Source organism: Schistocerca serialis, chromosome 7 (genome assembly GCF_023864345.2).
Source record: "Schistocerca serialis cubense isolate TAMUIC-IGC-003099 chromosome 7, iqSchSeri2.2, whole genome shotgun sequence".
Taxonomy (NCBI): domain Eukaryota; kingdom Metazoa; phylum Arthropoda; class Insecta; order Orthoptera; family Acrididae; genus Schistocerca; species Schistocerca serialis.
The window spans coordinates 587,882,792-587,901,075 of NC_064644.1; the positions used below are offsets into that span (position 1 = coordinate 587,882,792).

Sequence of the window (18,284 nt, forward strand, 5' to 3'; positions counted from 1 at the left end):
GTTAAGTGATTTTGCTGTTTCCTCTTCATTTATTGCTCTCATGTCAAATGAAAACAAAACTGTTTTCTGTGGCTGGGAGCTATCAAGTGAATTAAAATACATTCACATAACTGCAGAAGGCTAAAATATGTTATTAATTTCAGATTTTATTTTGTTTCCACCTTTCTGACACTCAAGCATTAATCGCCTTGCAGAACAATAAAGTTATTTTTGTCGGTTTGTTAAAGAAATTTGACTTTATTAATCTTTTCTGCTGAGGCAGTCAATTTATTTAAACTGAAGTGTTTAATTCAACACTATTGGCTAGTTTCAACTGTTCACTGCAATTCAAGTTCACATTTTCATCTTCTAGCACTTGGGGCATTATGCCATAATAAAGAACCAAACATGAGATAATACAGTACTGGTACTCCAAGGAAATTTACATCTGAATCTGGACATACGAATGTGCACTTTAAGCCGAATTATGCATTTTAGTTTGTTGTTGTTGTTGTGGTCTTCAGTCCTGAGACTGGTTTGATGCAGCTCTCCATGCTACTCTATCCTGTGCAAGCTTTTTCATCTCCCAGTACCTACTGCAACCTACATCCTTCTGAATCTGCTTAGCATTTTAGTATGGTTCATAAAATTCACATGCTCTTGGATTATCCTCTAATGTTTTGTTTCCTTTATGATGTAAGATCTTTTAATGTTTTACACATATGAACTTATGGGCATCCTACGTCATCGTAGCTGTGCAAGGGTGGTGTTGCCTATTATCTGGCGCCCTCTGGCAACTGCTGAAACGAATCCAATTCTAACAGATCGCAGGAAAAATTTGGGACAGTTGTTTGAAAAGCATTAATTTCAAAGTAAATTTCCTTTTTTGCAAGGTGAACTCTGTGTGCGAATGTCTGATGAATTTCTTAAATCACAGAGCATTTGACTCTCATTCAAAAATCAAATCTTTGAGGATGATCATTTAGAATATTTTCGAGCCCATAGATGAGTCAGCGTTATGCAATGATGATGAAATGGGTGACAATAGATTTATTTTCCAAAGACAGTGAACTGTGTTTAGTCTGTGGGGAATATGGCATTTAAACTGAACTGTGGTATCGGTGTGTATTTTGTGGGTAGTGGGCACATGCAGACTGTAGCAGCTATGATTCTCCTGAAAACTACATTTGTGACTTTTGCTCTACTTCATAAAATGATTTGTTTTGTTTTCAGACTTATTTGTCATATTTCTTTATCTACAGTCATGACATACTATTGTTGTTGTTGTTGTTGTTGTTGTGGTCTTCAGTACTGAGACTGGTTTGATGTAGCTCTCCATGCTGCTCTATCCTGTGCAAGCTTCTTCATCTCCCAGTACCTACTGCAACCTACATCCTTCTGAATGTGCTTAGTGTATTCATCTCTTGGTCTCCCTCTACGATTTTTACCCTCCACACTGCCCTCCAGTACTAAATTGGTGATCCCTTGATGCCTCAGAACATGTCCTACCAACCAATTCCTTCTTCTAGTCAAGTTGTGGCACAAAATCCTCTTCTCCCCAATTATTTTCAATACCTCCTCATTAATTATGTGATCTACACATGTAATCTTCAGCATTCTTCTGTAGCACCACATTTCGAAAGCTTCTATTCTCTTCTTGTCAAACTATTTATCGTCCATGTTTCACTTCCATACATAGCTACACTCCATACAAATACTTTCAGAAATGACTTCCTCACACTTAAATCTATACTCAATGTTAACAAATTTCTCTTCTTCAGAAATGCTTTCCTTGCCATTGTCAGTCTAGATTTTACATCATCTCTACTTCAACCATCATCAGTTATTTTGCTCCCCAAAGAGCAGAACTCCTTTACTACTTTAAGTGTCTCATTTTGTTATCTAATTCCCTCAGCATCACCCAACTTAATTTGACTACATTCTATTACGCTCATTTTGCTTTTGTTGATGTTCACCTTATATCCTTCTTTCAAGACACTTGTCATTCCGTTCAACTGCTCTTCCAAGTCCTTTGCTGTCTCTGACAGAATTACAATGTCATTGGCGAACCTTAAAGTATTTATTTACTCTCCATGGATTTTAATACCTAATCCAAATTTTTCTGTTTCCTTCACTGCTTGCTCAATATACAGACTTAATAACATCAGGGAGAGACTACAACCCTGTCTCACTCTGTTCCCAACCACTGCTTCCCTTTCATACCCTTCGACTCATATAACTGCCATCTGGTTTCTGTACAAATTGTAAATGGCCTTTCGCTCCATGTATTTTACCCCAGCCACCTTCAGAATTTGAAAGAGAGTATTCCAGTCAACATTGTCAAAAGCTTTCTCTAAGTCTACAAATGCTAGAATGGAGGTTTGCCTTTCCTTAATCTAGCTTCTAAGAGAAGTCGTAGGGTCAGTATTGCCACACGTGTTCCAATATTTCTATAGAATCCAAACTAATCTTCCCCGAGGTCTGCTCCTACCAGTTTTTCCATTTGTGTGTAAAGAATTTGCGTTAGTATTTTGCAGCTGTGACTTATTTTACTGATAGTTCAGTAATTTTCACATCTGTCAACACCTGCTTCCTTTGGGATTGGAATTATTATATTCTTCTTTAAGTCTGAGGGTATTTCCCCTATCTCATACATCTTGCTCACCAGATGGCAGAGTTTTGTCAGGACTGGCTCTCCCAAGGCTGTCAGTAGTTCTAATGGAATGTTGTCAACTCCCGGGGTCTTGTTTCAACTCAGGTCGTTCAGTGCTCTGTCAAACTCTTCACACAGTATCATCTCTCCCATTTCATCTTTATCTACATCCTCTTCCATTTCCATAATATTGTCCTTGTATAGACCCTCTATATACTCCTTCCACCTTTCTGCTTTCCCTTCTTTGCTTAAAGCTGGGTTTCCATCTGAGTTCTTGATATTCATACAAGTGGTTCTCTTTTCTCCAAAGGTCTCTTTAATTTTCCTGTAGGCAGTATCTATCTTCCCCTAGTGAGATATGCCTCTACATCCTTACATTTGTCCTCTAGCCATGCTTAGCCATTTTGCACTTCCTGTTGATCTCATTTTTGAGACGTTTGTATTCCTTTTTGACTGCTTCATTTACTGTTTTTTTTTTATATTTTCTCCTTTCATCAATTAAATTCAATATTTCTTCTGTTACCCAAGGATTTCTACTAGCCCTTGTCTTTTTACCTACCTGATCCTATGCTGCCTTTACTATTTCATCTCTCAAAGCTACCTATTCTTCTTCTACTGTATTTCTTGCCCCCATTCTTTTCAGTCGTTCCCTAATGATCTCTTTGAAACTCTCTACAACCTCTGGTTCTGTCAGTTTAACCAGGTCCCATCTCCTTAAATTCCCACCTTTTTGCAGTTTCTTCAGTTTTAATCTGCAGTTCATGCTCAATAGATTTTTGTCAGGGTCCACATCTGCCCCTGGAAATGTCTTACAATTTAAAACCTGATTCCTAAATCTCTGTCTTACCATTATATGATCTTCTGACACCTTCTAATACATCCAGTCTTCTTCCATGTATATGACCTCCTTTCATGATTCTTGAACCAAGTGTTAGCTATGATTAAGTTATGCTCTGTGCAAAATTCTACCAGGCGGCTTCCTCTTTCATTTCTTACCCACAATCCATATTCACCTACTACGTTTCCTTCTCTCCCTTTTCCTACTATCGAATTCCAGTCATCCATGACTATTAAATTTTCACCTCCCTTCACTATCTGAATAATTTCTTTTATGTCATCATACATTGCATCAATTTCTTTGTCATCTGCAGAGCTAGTTGGCATATGAACTTGTACTACTGTAGAAGGCGTGGGCTTTGTGTCTATCTTGGCCACAATAATGTGTTCACTATGCTGTTTGTAGTAGCTTACCTGCACTCCTATTTTTTATTCATATTTAAACCTACTCCTGCATTACCCCTATTTGATTTTGTATTTATAACTCTTTATTCACCTGACCAAAAGTCTTGTTCCTCCTGCCACCGAACTTCACTAATTCCCACTATATCTAACTTTATCCTGTCCAGTTCCCTTTCTAAATTTTCTAACCTACTTGCCCAATTAAGGGAGCTGAAATTCCATGCTCTGACCCATAGAATGCCAGTTTTCTTTCTCCTGATAATGACGTCCTCTTGAGTAGTTCGCGCCTGGAGATCCGAATGGGGGCCTATTTTACCTCTGGAATATTTTGCCCAAGAGGATGCCATCATCATTTAACCATACAGTAAAGCTGCATGCCCTCGGGAAAAATTACATCTGTAGTTTCCCCTTGCTTTCAGCCGTTCGCAGTACCAGCACAGCAAGGCCGTTTTGGTTAGTGTTACAAGGCCAGATCAGTCAGTCATCCAGACTGTTGCCCCTGCAACTACTGAAAAGGCTGCTGCCCCTCTTCAGGAATCACACATTTGTTTGGCCTCTCAACAGATACCCCTCAGTTGTGGTTGCACCTACGGTACGGCTATCAGTATCGCTGAGGCACGCAAGCCTCCCCACCAACGGTAAGGTCCTTGGTTCATGGGGGGGGACATACTATTATAAGTATCATATATAACTTTGTAACAATGTACATTTTAGTGATATACATTCATGTTATAATTTCTCACTAATGTCGGCGTTACTCCAAAGTGGTGTCGAAATTGCCCTGGCGACAGGGAAATACCGACGTCCAGTAGACGTTGCTATATATGCGTTTTTCACTTCATAAATGGAATTAGTTTAACAAAACTATATTTTTAATGAAAGCAGAAATCCCCAATTAAACATTAGGTACCTCAATAAAAAACATAACTAAATCAGTAAAAATGTAAAAATTAAAAATGTCTTAAGGTGTCAGCTTTTCCCCGGTCTACCCTAACTGTTTCAAAACTAATGATACAGTACAATGTAATGTATTGAAACAGTGAAACAGTTTGTGTTTTGTGATCATGTAGGTCTTCACATTGTATAATTTTGAGTGTCTACTGTATAAATATTGTCATAAAAACAAAAATGAGGTCTGAGAGCGCCAATCATTTCGCAGAAAGTATGAAACTTTCACTTAGGCATCTTGGCAGTTTTGTAATTCCTCCAGCAAATGCGCTGCTTTTGTGTCATGTGACTTTCATACTTTCCAATTGGCTTAGGACAGACTTTATATGTTTGACATAACGCATTGTCCAGAGAAGAACAAAATCAGTTGAAATTTTACTGTTTCATTTCTGAGTAGATCTGCTGTACCTATTATAAGTTGTAGTTTAGAAGTATTATTTTTGATATCGTCTGTCTGTTATTATTTGCCCCTGATTTGAATAGAAGCACTCACATAGCCATAATACAAAAACATCGTTTCATTATTTCAAACAGGAAACCACACTTGATGTTCTTTCTACTACAGCAATGGATCTTATGATCTGTGTATCAATGCCATCTTCATGTATTTATCAAGCTCGACTATACTTGCAGCACATGAAATGTCCACACTTTCTATCAAGCCTCCTACAGCGTGTTCAACGTCGTGCCAGATGTTGTGACTGCTAGAGTTGAATGTGCTTACCACAACTGGTTTGGCTGATGGTGGACTGTCTGTAGAACACTGAGTGGGTTTCTGTCATATTGCACAGCACTTGTTAATTATGGCGTCTTTGTTTCTTTTAATTGATCCCCAGTTTTTGGAAATCCATGCTCCGTGAAGCAAGGATCCAGTAATGTTGTTTCACAAGGAATTGCTTTATCTGCAAGCTTTTGAACGAGGTGGGTACAGATTCCATCCTCAAGTTTAGCAATTATTGTATTAATGGCTCCATTGCTGTAATCTAAGTTTTTCAGTCTCAGACAATGGCTTTGTAAACCTTTACTTTATAAGACAACTTTTGGCAAGATTACATTTCTTTCACTGCTAATTTCTGTTGTGACTTGCTCAAAAGGAGATGGTATTTCACAAGATTTTTCAATAACTGATCTGTCTTCATTGGACAGTTTTGTTTGTGAATCCACACTGAGGACGGCAAGTGTGCTTTGCAAAGGCTCTTTGATTTTCACAAGCCTGTCAAATATTTCATACAAGGAATTCCATCTCGTAGGGCAATCTTGTTTCGGTGTTAAAATAGGGAAGCACATTTGCTTCTGAATATTGCATAATTTCCCAAGTGTCTGAGGACTTCATGTGAAAATTCTGCTATTGACTTCACTTTTGCCCTTGTGTCTGTAATTGGTTCAAGGCTTGCATGCACAATTAAATTCAGTTATCTGCAAAACAAGGCACATTCCACCATTTGCACATCATCACTGCCTTCACCATACTTGGTGCATTATTTGTAGTGCATGCTACAATTTTGTTTGTAGTACCCCAAGTTGAAGTCACATTTTGTAATTCATTGGAAATGTTTTCAGCTTTATGATTGTCATGGAATTTAAAACTAGATAACAACTTCAGATTGCAGTTTTTATGAATGAAGTGAGCAGTCACAGCAATATAATTCTCATTTTTCACAGATGTCCATTGGTCAGTCGTAATGCAGATGCAGGATGCAGCTTGCACTGCAGATCTTACTCACATGAGTGAGTGTGTTGTCGAACACTTGAGAGAGTTGACTGTTGGAGACTGTTTTTCTACTGGGGGGTACATTTTTCTAAAGTCTACACTCTCAGCTACATTAAATATAAGTTACTCTTTATTAAGTCTTAAAATCTGTTCCTCTATTTTGGCTCGTTGGGGTGAAGGCACTGGTCTTGATGCAAATCCAGTAATCTTTGTTTGTCTACCACACCAACCCAGAACTGAACTGGTGGAAGTGCTGGGTATTTCTTGCACAGTTTTTTCTTCACCTTGACGCATTGGCACTGAAATGCCAAATACCTGAACAGTTGCTGTGGAAACTGAACTGGCTTCATCACTGCCGAGATTAATAAAAACTGGTTTCGAAAGAGTTTTACTTAAATTAGCTGTTGGATTCTTATGTTGGAAATGTCTGTTTAAGCAAGAAGTTGAACTACTTTTAAACGACAACACTACTGAGCACAAGTTACATTTAATTTTCTCAGGATTCATCTTCAAAAAAATAATCCTACACCGGGCTTCATTAACGCCATAGCTGAAGACATGGAACTGGAGGCAGCAGCAAACTGCAGAAACAACGGATACACTACTGGGATTCCCACATTGTGTTAGTGTGGGTAATATACTTGTCCTGCTAATTTCCATGCACACAAAATGAATCATTGTGGAGAATAGACACATTGACTATAGACTCACAAATAACACCATGTAATTCGAATAAATAACAAAATTTTTGTCCCCCAAATCCACTGTGATATCCAGCCTTTCCTGTTCATCGCTACACCATCAGTGACCGGTCAACCAGATTGCTTGCAAGTATACGTACATCCAGTGTATGTATATGTCTAAAAACTACCACTCTACACCTTTTTTAAACAAAATGTTGTAGGTTTACTTGCATTTTTAATATCATTACTGTACATGAACAGAGAAGTGTATGTTACAAGATATGTGTAATTTAATTGAATGTTTTTCACAATTTTATTATTTTGAATGCGAATACTGTGCGTTATTTTATTGTTTGTTAGTGTTTATAAAGCAGATATCACTCCATTTTGGAATAGGGTAGCCAATTAGAAACAAAGCTTTATTTTTGGAAATCTTAAGCTTCACGCCGTTGTGTGTAAAAAAGATTTCGACACTCCTGAAAGTGTTTTATGGAGTAGTACGTTAAATGTGCTTCAGTATCTGTGCCGTGCCCAAATCTCATCCAAGATACAGTGGAATGAAACATGACTGTTTAGATACAGTGAATCCATCCCAAGCACAAGTGGCCTGAAACAGTATTATTTTGAAACAATGATACAGTTTCTGTGTCTGCCTCGAGATCAAATCTGGTCCAGTTATCCAAGACAGAGGAGAATGAAACACCACTGTTTCGAAAAAGTGGAACACTGCCATTTCGAAACACTGAAACAGTTCCACGTATTGATACACTGTATCAAAACATAGAAACAGTGGTCAAGTCTACTTTGTATATCTGCTGTCATCGGATGGCGAGATCGTTTGACATGAGCTACGACTGGCTTACAAAAGTGCATTGCAATCTTGATTTCAGTCCTTCAGAAAGTAACATGTGGTGTTCGGTGGAATTCAAATTTATACTTTTGTAATATGATAATATGCAGTTTATGTGTTGCTGCACATCAGACATCTTTCCAAAGCGTGTTTTTTCCCCTGAGTTTCGTTTTCTAAAGTACTGGGAAATTCAATGTCAGTGTATAAAACCACAACCATTGAAAGGATTGATAAGTTTTACAGTTCCAAGGAAAATTATACTGCTACTTAACACAGAAAAAGTGTATTTTCATCCAGGAGAAAGTGTATTGTTAACTGGGAAATGCAGGAAAAATCCGGGAATTTTTTGTTCCTCATCCACGTATAAGCCTGCTGTTGGATGTACAGCATCCACTAGCAACACCTGTGATATGTAATATTCCATGTTGTTGTGGCCAAGAATACATTGCAACCAAAAAGGGAAGTGTTAACACTTGCTTGGTTGAACATAAAGGGAACTGTCACCTGAGGCAAACTGACAAACTGGACTTAGCTGAATGTGATACCTAAGCAGGAAGTCATTAAATAAAATTCGTTGAGACTAGCATTTTAGTCAGGACAGTTCATTATCATGTGCACTTGTGTACAGAAGCAGTAGAGCTTTACATACAACATGTTACTTTCAACAGAAAATAAAGGAAATCAGATAAAATGTGGATGCCAAATATGTGCCAACAGGATGATGATCGATTACTCTTAATCGCCAGTGATGACACAAGCCAGAGATGATATTCATTAGGCATCATGTGATGTATGGTGATGCCACCTCTATAAATTCAGGGGGCCCTCAAGCCCTTGATGCAGTTGCCGTTTTTTCTTCAAAGATGTCTCCACAACTGGAGACAAAACACCAAGAAATAGTTTTATATACCTGCCAAGGCCTCTCAGCTTGGAAGTTTTAACTGAAGTATAAAAGCTGTTCAGTCTGTGGGACTCGTCTCTTGTCTCTGAATCTAAGTAAAACTTGACCTTACAATTAAAATTTTGGTTGATATTTTGTATTTTAGGTGTCCTTGGATGGCTGTGATTTGAGGAAGTTGAATGTACGTTGGCTTCGTAGCAACATAGGAGTTGTTGGTCAAGAACCAGTACTGTTTGCATCAACTATAGCAGAAAACATTAGATATGGAAAACCTGATGCAAGTCAAGCAGAAATAGAGAAAGCAGCTATTGAAGCAAATGCCCATGACTTCATATGCCGAATGCCACAAGTGAGAAACAATCTTATCATTTACATGATAGTGATAAATGTACTGTTAAAATTTATTACTGGCTTTGCTATATTGTAAAGCTTCTAGAACATTATTATCTTGAGTCCACCTGCACATGCACACATAACCACATCCACATGCAAACACCCCACCCCCCTCTCCCACTCGCCCTGTCCCCCTCCTCCCCCACACCCCTCCCGTCCCGTCCCATCCCGTCCTGTCCCGTCCGTCCCCTCCCCGACACCCCCCCCCCCCCCCCCCCGGCCACGCACACACAAATATAAATAAAGACTGTAACCTGATATTTATCTTTAAGATAATCATTAGTGTACCACAAATATCTGAGATCTCCCAACATTTTTTTGAAAAATGTCATTCTGCCAAATAGATGTGATATTTATGTCTATAATCAGTGAGACAATCAGTCACAGAATGATGCTATTAATGCCATTATTACAATATGAATTGATAATTACAGTTTGTGCTTATTCTAATGCTGATTCTGGTCAATGCTTTGAAACTGATCGGCATCGACTGTGTACAACAGAATGAAGTTTGTTCTAACATTACAGTTTTCTTGCCATTGTGATTTTATGTTTGTATCAGTTGTTGCACTTCTTTTGTTTCATGACCCTGATCTCAGATTGATGTAATCTTGCTGAAATTATTTCTTCTATATTGAACCTGTGAGATACAACATGGATAAACTATTGCAAATCCTAACATTTGTTTGTGATGATCGTGTCTTGCTCATTTAAGCTTTGCATTTATGTTGTTGATGGTGTGATTAATCATAACAAAAAAGTGTGCTATTAAACCCCACTGAAGGATTAGAGTGCTAATGGCCTTGGCGCAGTGATAACACCAATTCCTGTCACGTCATTGAAGTTAAGCGCTATTGGGCTGGGCTAGCACTTAGATGCGTGGCCATCCTGTGTGCCGAGTGCTGTTGGCAAGAGGGGTGCACTCAGCCCTTGTGAGGCAAACTGAGGAACTACTTGATTGAGAAGTAGCAGCTCCGGTCTCGTTAACGGCTGGGAGAGCGGCCTGCTGACCACATGCCCCTCCATATCCGCATCCAGTGATGTCTTTGGGCTGAGGATGACACGGTGGCTGGTCGGTACCATTGGACCTTCCAAGGCCCGGTTGGATGGAGTTCAGTTTAGTTTAGTTTAGAAGCATTAGAACAAGAAGTTGTATATGATGGAAATAATGAATGGCCCACTGTTCCATTTAATAAAGAAATAAGGAAGAAAGAATATTAAAAGGAGGTTCAAGTCCAAGACATTCAGTACAGTGCACCTCTCTATCCCTACCCTTCCTCCCTCGCTCACTCTTCCTCACTCCTTCTCCTCCTCTCTCTCTTTAGCACGAATATACACAGAAATCAGAGGTCACTGCAACTGCATATAATGTACATATAATGATTAAAACCTTTCTTTAGAGAAATTACATTACTAAGGAAGTGTCCTGGGTGACAAAGGGAGATAGAACATAGCTGTAATCTTCACTACTGTTTAGTACAGCAGATTATACAAAAAATATTGATTAATGACACCAATGTGTACTTATTATACAGTTAATTTCAACAGGGCTATGATACTCTGGTGGGAGATAGAGGAGCACAACTTTCAGGTGGCCAGAAACAGCGGATTGCAATAGCAAGAGCCCTTGTGCGCAACCCTCGCATTCTGTTGCTGGATGAAGCTACTTCTGCACTAGATACCCATAGTGAAGCCCACGTCCAGGCAGCACTGGAGAAGGCCAGTGCAGGTCGTACCACTGTGCTGGTTGCACACAGATTGTCAACAGTGGTGTCTGCAGATCGCATAATTGTTCTTTCAGGAGGCTGTGTTGTGGAGGAAGGTACTCACTCAGAATTAATAGCACTGAATGGATATTACAGCAAATTAGTAGCAGCTGCAGGAAGAGATGGTGAGTAAAGCATGACAGCTTTGTACTTATCTGAAACACTAATGTGATCTTAACTAATTTATTGTAGCCATCTTTACACATTAATTTGATCTTTGATGTAAAGCCTGAAGACAGAATTGTCTAGTAAGTTCTGATATTCAATTTGAAACTTTTTTCACTATCACCATAACAACATCTATTGAAAGCAGGAATGTTGCACAAAAGGAATTAATTTTTCAGTTTCTCCTGGAATATTTGGTGGTCGAACAATTTACAGTCGTACTACTAGTCCATAGTGTTCAACAGGCACAAAATTTTGGCGATCTGATGTGTTGCCATCATCAGGTTTGTTGACATACTGAGCTCATGGAGGTACACAGCTGACTTGTATCCTCTCACACCACAAGCTGTTCTGTTTGTTGGTCCTTGCCTGAGGGCACACATCAGCATTCGCAGAGGGATTTGCATCAGTGTCTGTGGTAGTGTTGATGTAGTAGTTGCTGTCTGTCCTGGTCATCAGATTGTTGTGTTTGGTGAGTGTCTTCGTAACTAGCCCCAGTTATTCCAGGTGGATTCTCTAATGACACTGCCCCATAATTTGGAAGCTTGTGTTAAAAAAATTCTGGTAGGTTCATATTCCATCAATGATCCTCTGACAAACAGTGCTCTGTGGTCACAAACTTGTTGAGGTACTTTAATTGAGCCTGTCACTGTTGTTTTTGGCATTGATCTTCAGTGGTGCACATTGTTTGTCCACACTGGCATGGAATCTGACGACAAAGACAATGCTTCTGTTGTTCTCTTCCACAAGTACTACACTGAGAAGATGCAGAGCTTGCTAAATGATGACACAGGAAGATCAAGACTGACAACACCAAGAAGGTGCAGAACAAGACCAGTGCACTTCTTAAGGAATCGGAGTTACCAGAAGGGGTCATAAAGAAATTTTAACCCCAAAGAATTGTACTGCCAAGACTTTATGGAGTCGCTAAGGTCCAGAAAGATTAGGTGCTGTTATGTCCCATTGTCAGCAACATCAAAGCTCCTATGTATTTGGTCACAGAATACCTGACAGGTATTAAGTCCTTATGTGGGTAACTGCCCACATCACATCTGCAATTCTGTAGATTTTGTGAAACACGTCAATGACCTCAGGCTCAAAGACTCCGATATCATGGTGAGTTTTGACTTGGTTTTGTTATTCACCAGGATGCCTCTACATGAGTCACCAGAACTCATTGGTCAGAAATTTGATGAGGAGGCCACTGACATTTTCAGGTATTTTGTAACCTCTTCATATTTTCTATTTAATGGATGAATGGAGTCGCCATGGGTAACCCACTCTCATTTGTGGCTGTGAATTTATATATGGAACACTTCGAGGAAGAGGCCCTTACATAATCTAAGTAGAATCCCACCTGTTTTTTTGTGGATGACAAGTTTGTCATCAGCACCATAGGTGGAACAAACTTCTTGCCTTCCTTGTACACCTGATCTCTGTACATCCCAATATCAAATTCACTATGGAGACCAAAGGAGGAGGAAGATTACCATTGCTGGACTTAGTAGTCAGGAGAAGAGCTGATGTCAACCATGGGGCACTGTGTGTATTGGAAGAAGACGCACACTGACCTGTATTTGCATGCAGATAGCTGCCACCACTATGCACATTGAAATGGGGTATAAAAGCTCTAGTACACAGGGCACACACTGTATGAGGTGCAGAGTGTCTGCTCCACGAAATGAAACATCTCAGAACTGTGTTCCAATAAAAAAAAATGGATACTCAGAATGGCAGAGTAAGCGTGCTCCTTGTTCTGCTACTACAGGACAACAAATGGAGAGGGAAGAAATCACGGAGTAGGAGGTAACCTGTATACTGTACACCAGCATGCTATTGGGAAAAGTAGGGCACACACTGAAAAAGCAGTGGGTAAGAACTGTCTTTTGCCTGCCCAATAAAACACGGGAATTATTGGGAAGTGTCAGAGATGACCTCAGATTATGGAAGCCCAGGGTACATCAGATTCCATGTCAATGTGGACAGATGTATATTGGACAAACAGTGTGCACCATTAAAGATCGAGGCCAAGAACACCAGCAGCACACTCGACTAATGTACCCCAACAAGTTTGTGGTTGCAGAATGCTATTTGTTAGAGAATCATGTAATGAAATATGAACATACCAGGATTTTAGTGCAGACTTCCAAATAGTGGGACAGTGTTATAAGAGAAGTCAACAAACTTTGCACCAGGAATAATCTATATCAATCAGGATTGTGGATATAATCTCAGCAAGGCTTGGGAACCAACACTAGGTCTAATTAAGAAGATGCTCACCAAACACAATGATCTTGCGACCGGAGCAGACAGAGAAACTACTTTGATACTACCACAGATGCCGATGCAAGTGTCTCTGTGGAGTGAATGGCTTGTTATGGCAGGGGATACTGGTATACACTATGTTATCAAAAGTATCCGGACACCTATTAGTGGACAGTAGTATGAGGTGTATGAAGTCTTCAGCTTAATGATGGCTTGAACTGTGCTGGGGACATTTTCAGTAATGTGTTCGGATGTCTGTGGAGGAGGAATGGCAGTCCATTCTTCCTCAAGAGCCAAAACCAGAGAAAAAAGTGATGTTGAACACTGGGGTCTGGAGTGAAATTGACATTCTAATTTGTGCCAAAGGTGTTCCATTGAGTTCAGGTTAGGGCTCTTGAATGGGCTAGTCCAGTTCAGGAGTCTTACGTTCACAAACCATTGCCTCACAGATGCTGATTTATGACAGTGTGTGTTGTCATATTGATGCAATCAAGGTCTCTGAACTGTTCCTCTACCTAGGTCTACGGAAAACACAATGCTGTAAAACATATTAATATTCTCCCACATTTTTCTTAAGCGCAATAATGGGACCTCATCATAACATCGAAAAACATTCCCATACAGTACTACGACGTTCTCCATACTTCACTGTTGGCACTACACCTGGTGGCAAGTAAAGTTCTCCAAGAATTTAGCCAAATCCAAACCCTTCCATTGGATTGCTGGAGGGTACAGCGCTATTCATCCTCTAAATCACTCGTTCCCAATCATCCAATGTCCAGTGGTGTCACTCTTCACATAACTGCAAGAATCATTTAGCATTGGCTACAGAAATGTACGACTTATGAGGAGCTGCTCATTTTTTGTACCCCTCTCATTTTAATTCAGTGCGCACAGTCATTGTGCTAGCTGGACCTCTGATAGCACTTTGAAACTCACAAGTGATCCCTGCCACTGATTTTATGAGATTTTTGTACTGCTACCCTTTGCAGTGTATGACAGTCCTTGCTCGTCTGTGCATGAGGCCTGCCTGGTCTCGATCTAGCTGTGGTTGATCCTTGGCACTCCCACTTTGCAATTGAATCCCCATCACTTAACTAGGCTGTCTTTAGAAGGAATGAAATGTCCCAGATGTATTTGTTAAGGTACGTTTACACTGGGATACATGTATCGCGACATGTATGAGCCACATGTCAATTTGACATGTCGCGATACATCACCTCATACAAAAATTCACGGAACTTGTATGCGGACCCTCGAGCTCATACATGTCGCGTATACATTTTGTATATCGCTTTTTGGCCATATACGCGACATGTATGAGCGACATTTGAAGAACTCGCGCATGCGCAGTACTATCATTTCCTGTCGCCTTGTCGACTGCCGCTTATTTTGACGATTAGCGCATGCGTAGTACCAGGCTCTTTGGCGGCTGTTTGAGTTTTGGAGTTGCCGACTATCGTTTCGACGTTAATGTATCTGCATAGAACATCAAAAAGTGCCATATGCAACATTATTCTTCGTGTTTGCGGGGCTATTGTGCAAGTTTTATTCCAAGAAGTGAAGGTAAAAGTTTTATATATATCAGAGTATGTAATACATTCTATAATTTTTTCATGCATCTGGCACGTATATAAATTTTTTGCTATTATTCCGGCGGCCTCGCGTGATAATGTTGACAACGGATGCCGACAATCGTGTGTGAGACGTTGGCATTAGCGATCGCGCGACAATGCAAATGTTTTGTAATGAAATCTTCATTTCAAGAGGAATCCCCAGTGGCCAAAAAACGGAGTGTTACTGCCAACTGATCCTCTGGTGGAATCGCTTCCCGAAAGTTGGTGTTGGTTTTGGACACAAGAGGAGCCACAAGTGATAACAAACCGCGGAAATCCTCCATACTCATCCTAACATAATTTCTAAAATATGCGCCATCCTCTAGCGTTAATTCGCGAGAAACTCTCTGTGCCACCATCTACGCTTCCTCCGCCTTTTCTTCTTATCATCTTCCAAAAGAGCAAGTGTATCAGCACATAAAAATGTGAAAACTTCCAAATCGTCGTCGGAAGCTATCGCACAGTGATACACATCAACCAGTGTAAACGCACGCTCATACATGTATGAGGTTGATACTTGTCAACTCATACAAGTCGCGATACATGTCGCAAAGTTGCATATACATGTATCTCATACATGTGCCGATACAAATCGCAGTGTAAACGCACCTTTACTCAGATGATATACAATAATTAGTCCACACTAGGAGTCAGTGAGGTCTCCTGACCAACCCATTCTCCTGTTGCTGCTTTTCTACTGGTAACATAATATTCCCTGCATCTTTTTATACTTGTGGATCTGCATATCTGATGTCTAGTGGTCAATTCCACGTTACATAAATGGTGTCTGGAAACTTTTTGATCAGATAGCGTAAGTCGGCCGTGCACCCTCAGGAGCTTGGTTTGTCAACAAACGTGACAATGGAGACATGTCTGAGCCCTGAAATATTATTCCTGTTGGACACTATGACTGGCAGTACACCTGTGGTGGACTGTTTGATCAAAAGGATTTAAGTTTATCTTTGACAAGCACTTGAATCCAAAATACGTTTCCAGCTATTGTTATGCTCTTTCAGTGTACCCTGGAATGATTCCACATATTTCTGAAATATGACAATATCAAGGCAATATACAAATCTTTTCTTATAAGCCGATAGAAAGATCAAGTCATAAACATAGTTAACATTCATAAACTTTTGAGAACACTGTTACTTATTTCTTTCATACATCTGTGATCTGTAATGCTTAGTATGCTCTTCATTCCTGCTCCTTTGACACATTATCTCTCTCTCTCTCTCTCTCTCTCTCTCTCTCTCTCTCTCTCTCTCTCTCTCTCTATTTTACAGGTAAACAAGCATTTCTGCAGTACTTGCTTGCATTGCTCACAAATTTTCCACAAGTAAATGTTAATAATTGTATATTACTTTTCTCATTTTGCATTAACTCAGCTATGGAGAGTTAGACACACACATACATAGAGTACATGACCAGCATAGCTACAAATGATATTATACAAACATTTGTTTACACATATTTAACATTAGTTCTTTTTTCTTGTACAAAAATCATTCTTTTATTTGATTTAATATTTATTTGCATATAAATTGATGAAAAATTCAGATATGGTGTAAAACCAATGCTTAAGCAAGGAGGCTTTCAGATTCATATTAAACAAAGTGAGAGACTTCACGTTGTTATTTTTATTGGCAGGTTGTTGTGTAGTTGAATACTTTGGTTAAACAATGAATTTTTAAAGGCAGAGATTCACATTATTTCAATATGGAGTTTCATTTTCTGTCACGTATCTTGATAATGGATATTAGCATTAGTGGCATTACTTTTAATAAACAGAAACATTTCCAGTATATAAATGATGCCAAGAAGTAAACTAACTGATTTTTGGAAGAGAAGTCTATAGCTGTTTGTTGGCTTTGCACACGTATTACCCACACTCTTTTATGAACCAGGAGAATGTCTGAGCTAGGTGGAGAGTCTCCACAGACTATGATAACACTATGAAACTGTATTTAGTATACATTGTGAACAATATCTGGGCTTGTGTAGTATGTATGAATGTGTAAGGTAGGCTGTTTCACCAAAGACCCACAGGTTGCAGACCTTCCCGGGCACTCGGCTAGCTCTCAGACACATGCGTGCCAGGTAACACAATTGCACCCATTCTGCACACTGACAAGGCACTTGGCTGGGCTCCTCTACCTGTGTGTACTCAGCTGATGCAATAGGATTATGTAGACTGTGGCCCTGCAGCACTTGCATGTCCACATGTCAACTATTTGCTCACCTGCATCTGTGGTGCACCGCTCTCATCCAGTGGACATGCAAGCTCTGGAAAAACCTGGTATAAGGTGTAGCATACTTTATTCAACTATCAGTTGTGTGTGTGTGTGTGTGTGTGTGTGTGTGTGTGTGTGTGTGTGTGTGTGTGTGAGAGAGAGAGAGAGAGAGAGAGAGAGAGAGAGAGAGAGATTTTATCTTGATCTGTATTCACAGACCTAACAAATCTAGTTCCTATTGCTGAGATATTTCAGAACCATGAATTTTTGTAATGTTTTTAATTTTCCTGGTTCTAAGATGAATGTTTAGAATGGTAGTTTTTTGCATTGCTTATCAGATTGTTTCAGTCAATCCAGTGACTCACCTCACTTATAGCTTCATTTATGGCCTCCTACAATGACCCAGTAATCAATCTGTGGAATGAAAAGTACATTTCATATAATCTAATCTAATCATGATCATTTTGCTACCGGAGGATGCTGGTATCATCTTTAAAGAGTGGCACTGATTTTCAGTGGTAAGTTGTTTATGTACAGAGGGAACAGGATTGCTCTAAGAAGTATCATGCCTTGAGGGTACATGTGTGCAATGTCTCCTTTCTAATATGGAGCATGTGTATTCATATACAGCTATTACTCTGTATTTTTTTCTTCCTGAAGTCATGCTAAATACCAGAGAGTATTATTTTCTTTCCATTAAATCAGTTCATGTTTGACAGACAAATCCTACCAACCACAGTATTTTTCTCACTTTTCTTAAAGAATGGGTTAGCTTTTGCCACCTTCAGAGGGTGAGGAACTGTACCTGTCTTTGCATATGAGCTATACATACTAGAAAGTGTTCTTTACGATAAAACCAAGGATGTCACCAGCTCTCTATA

At 39.5% G+C, this 18,284-nt stretch overlaps 1 protein-coding gene across 2 annotated transcripts in view; it reads left to right on the top strand.

Annotated features, from left to right (window-relative positions):
• Positions 1-18,284, top strand: part of LOC126412154 (multidrug resistance protein homolog 49-like) — a 454,076-nt gene that overhangs the window by 305,869 nt on the left and 129,923 nt on the right. For both annotated transcript variants that reach the window (XM_050081614.1, XM_050081613.1), the window contains exons 12-13: positions 9,110-9,313; positions 10,906-11,248. In XM_050081614.1, the coding sequence (XP_049937571.1) occupies positions 9,110-9,313; positions 10,906-11,248 (547 nt within the window). The remainder of the gene's footprint in view (positions 1-9,109; positions 9,314-10,905; positions 11,249-18,284) is intronic.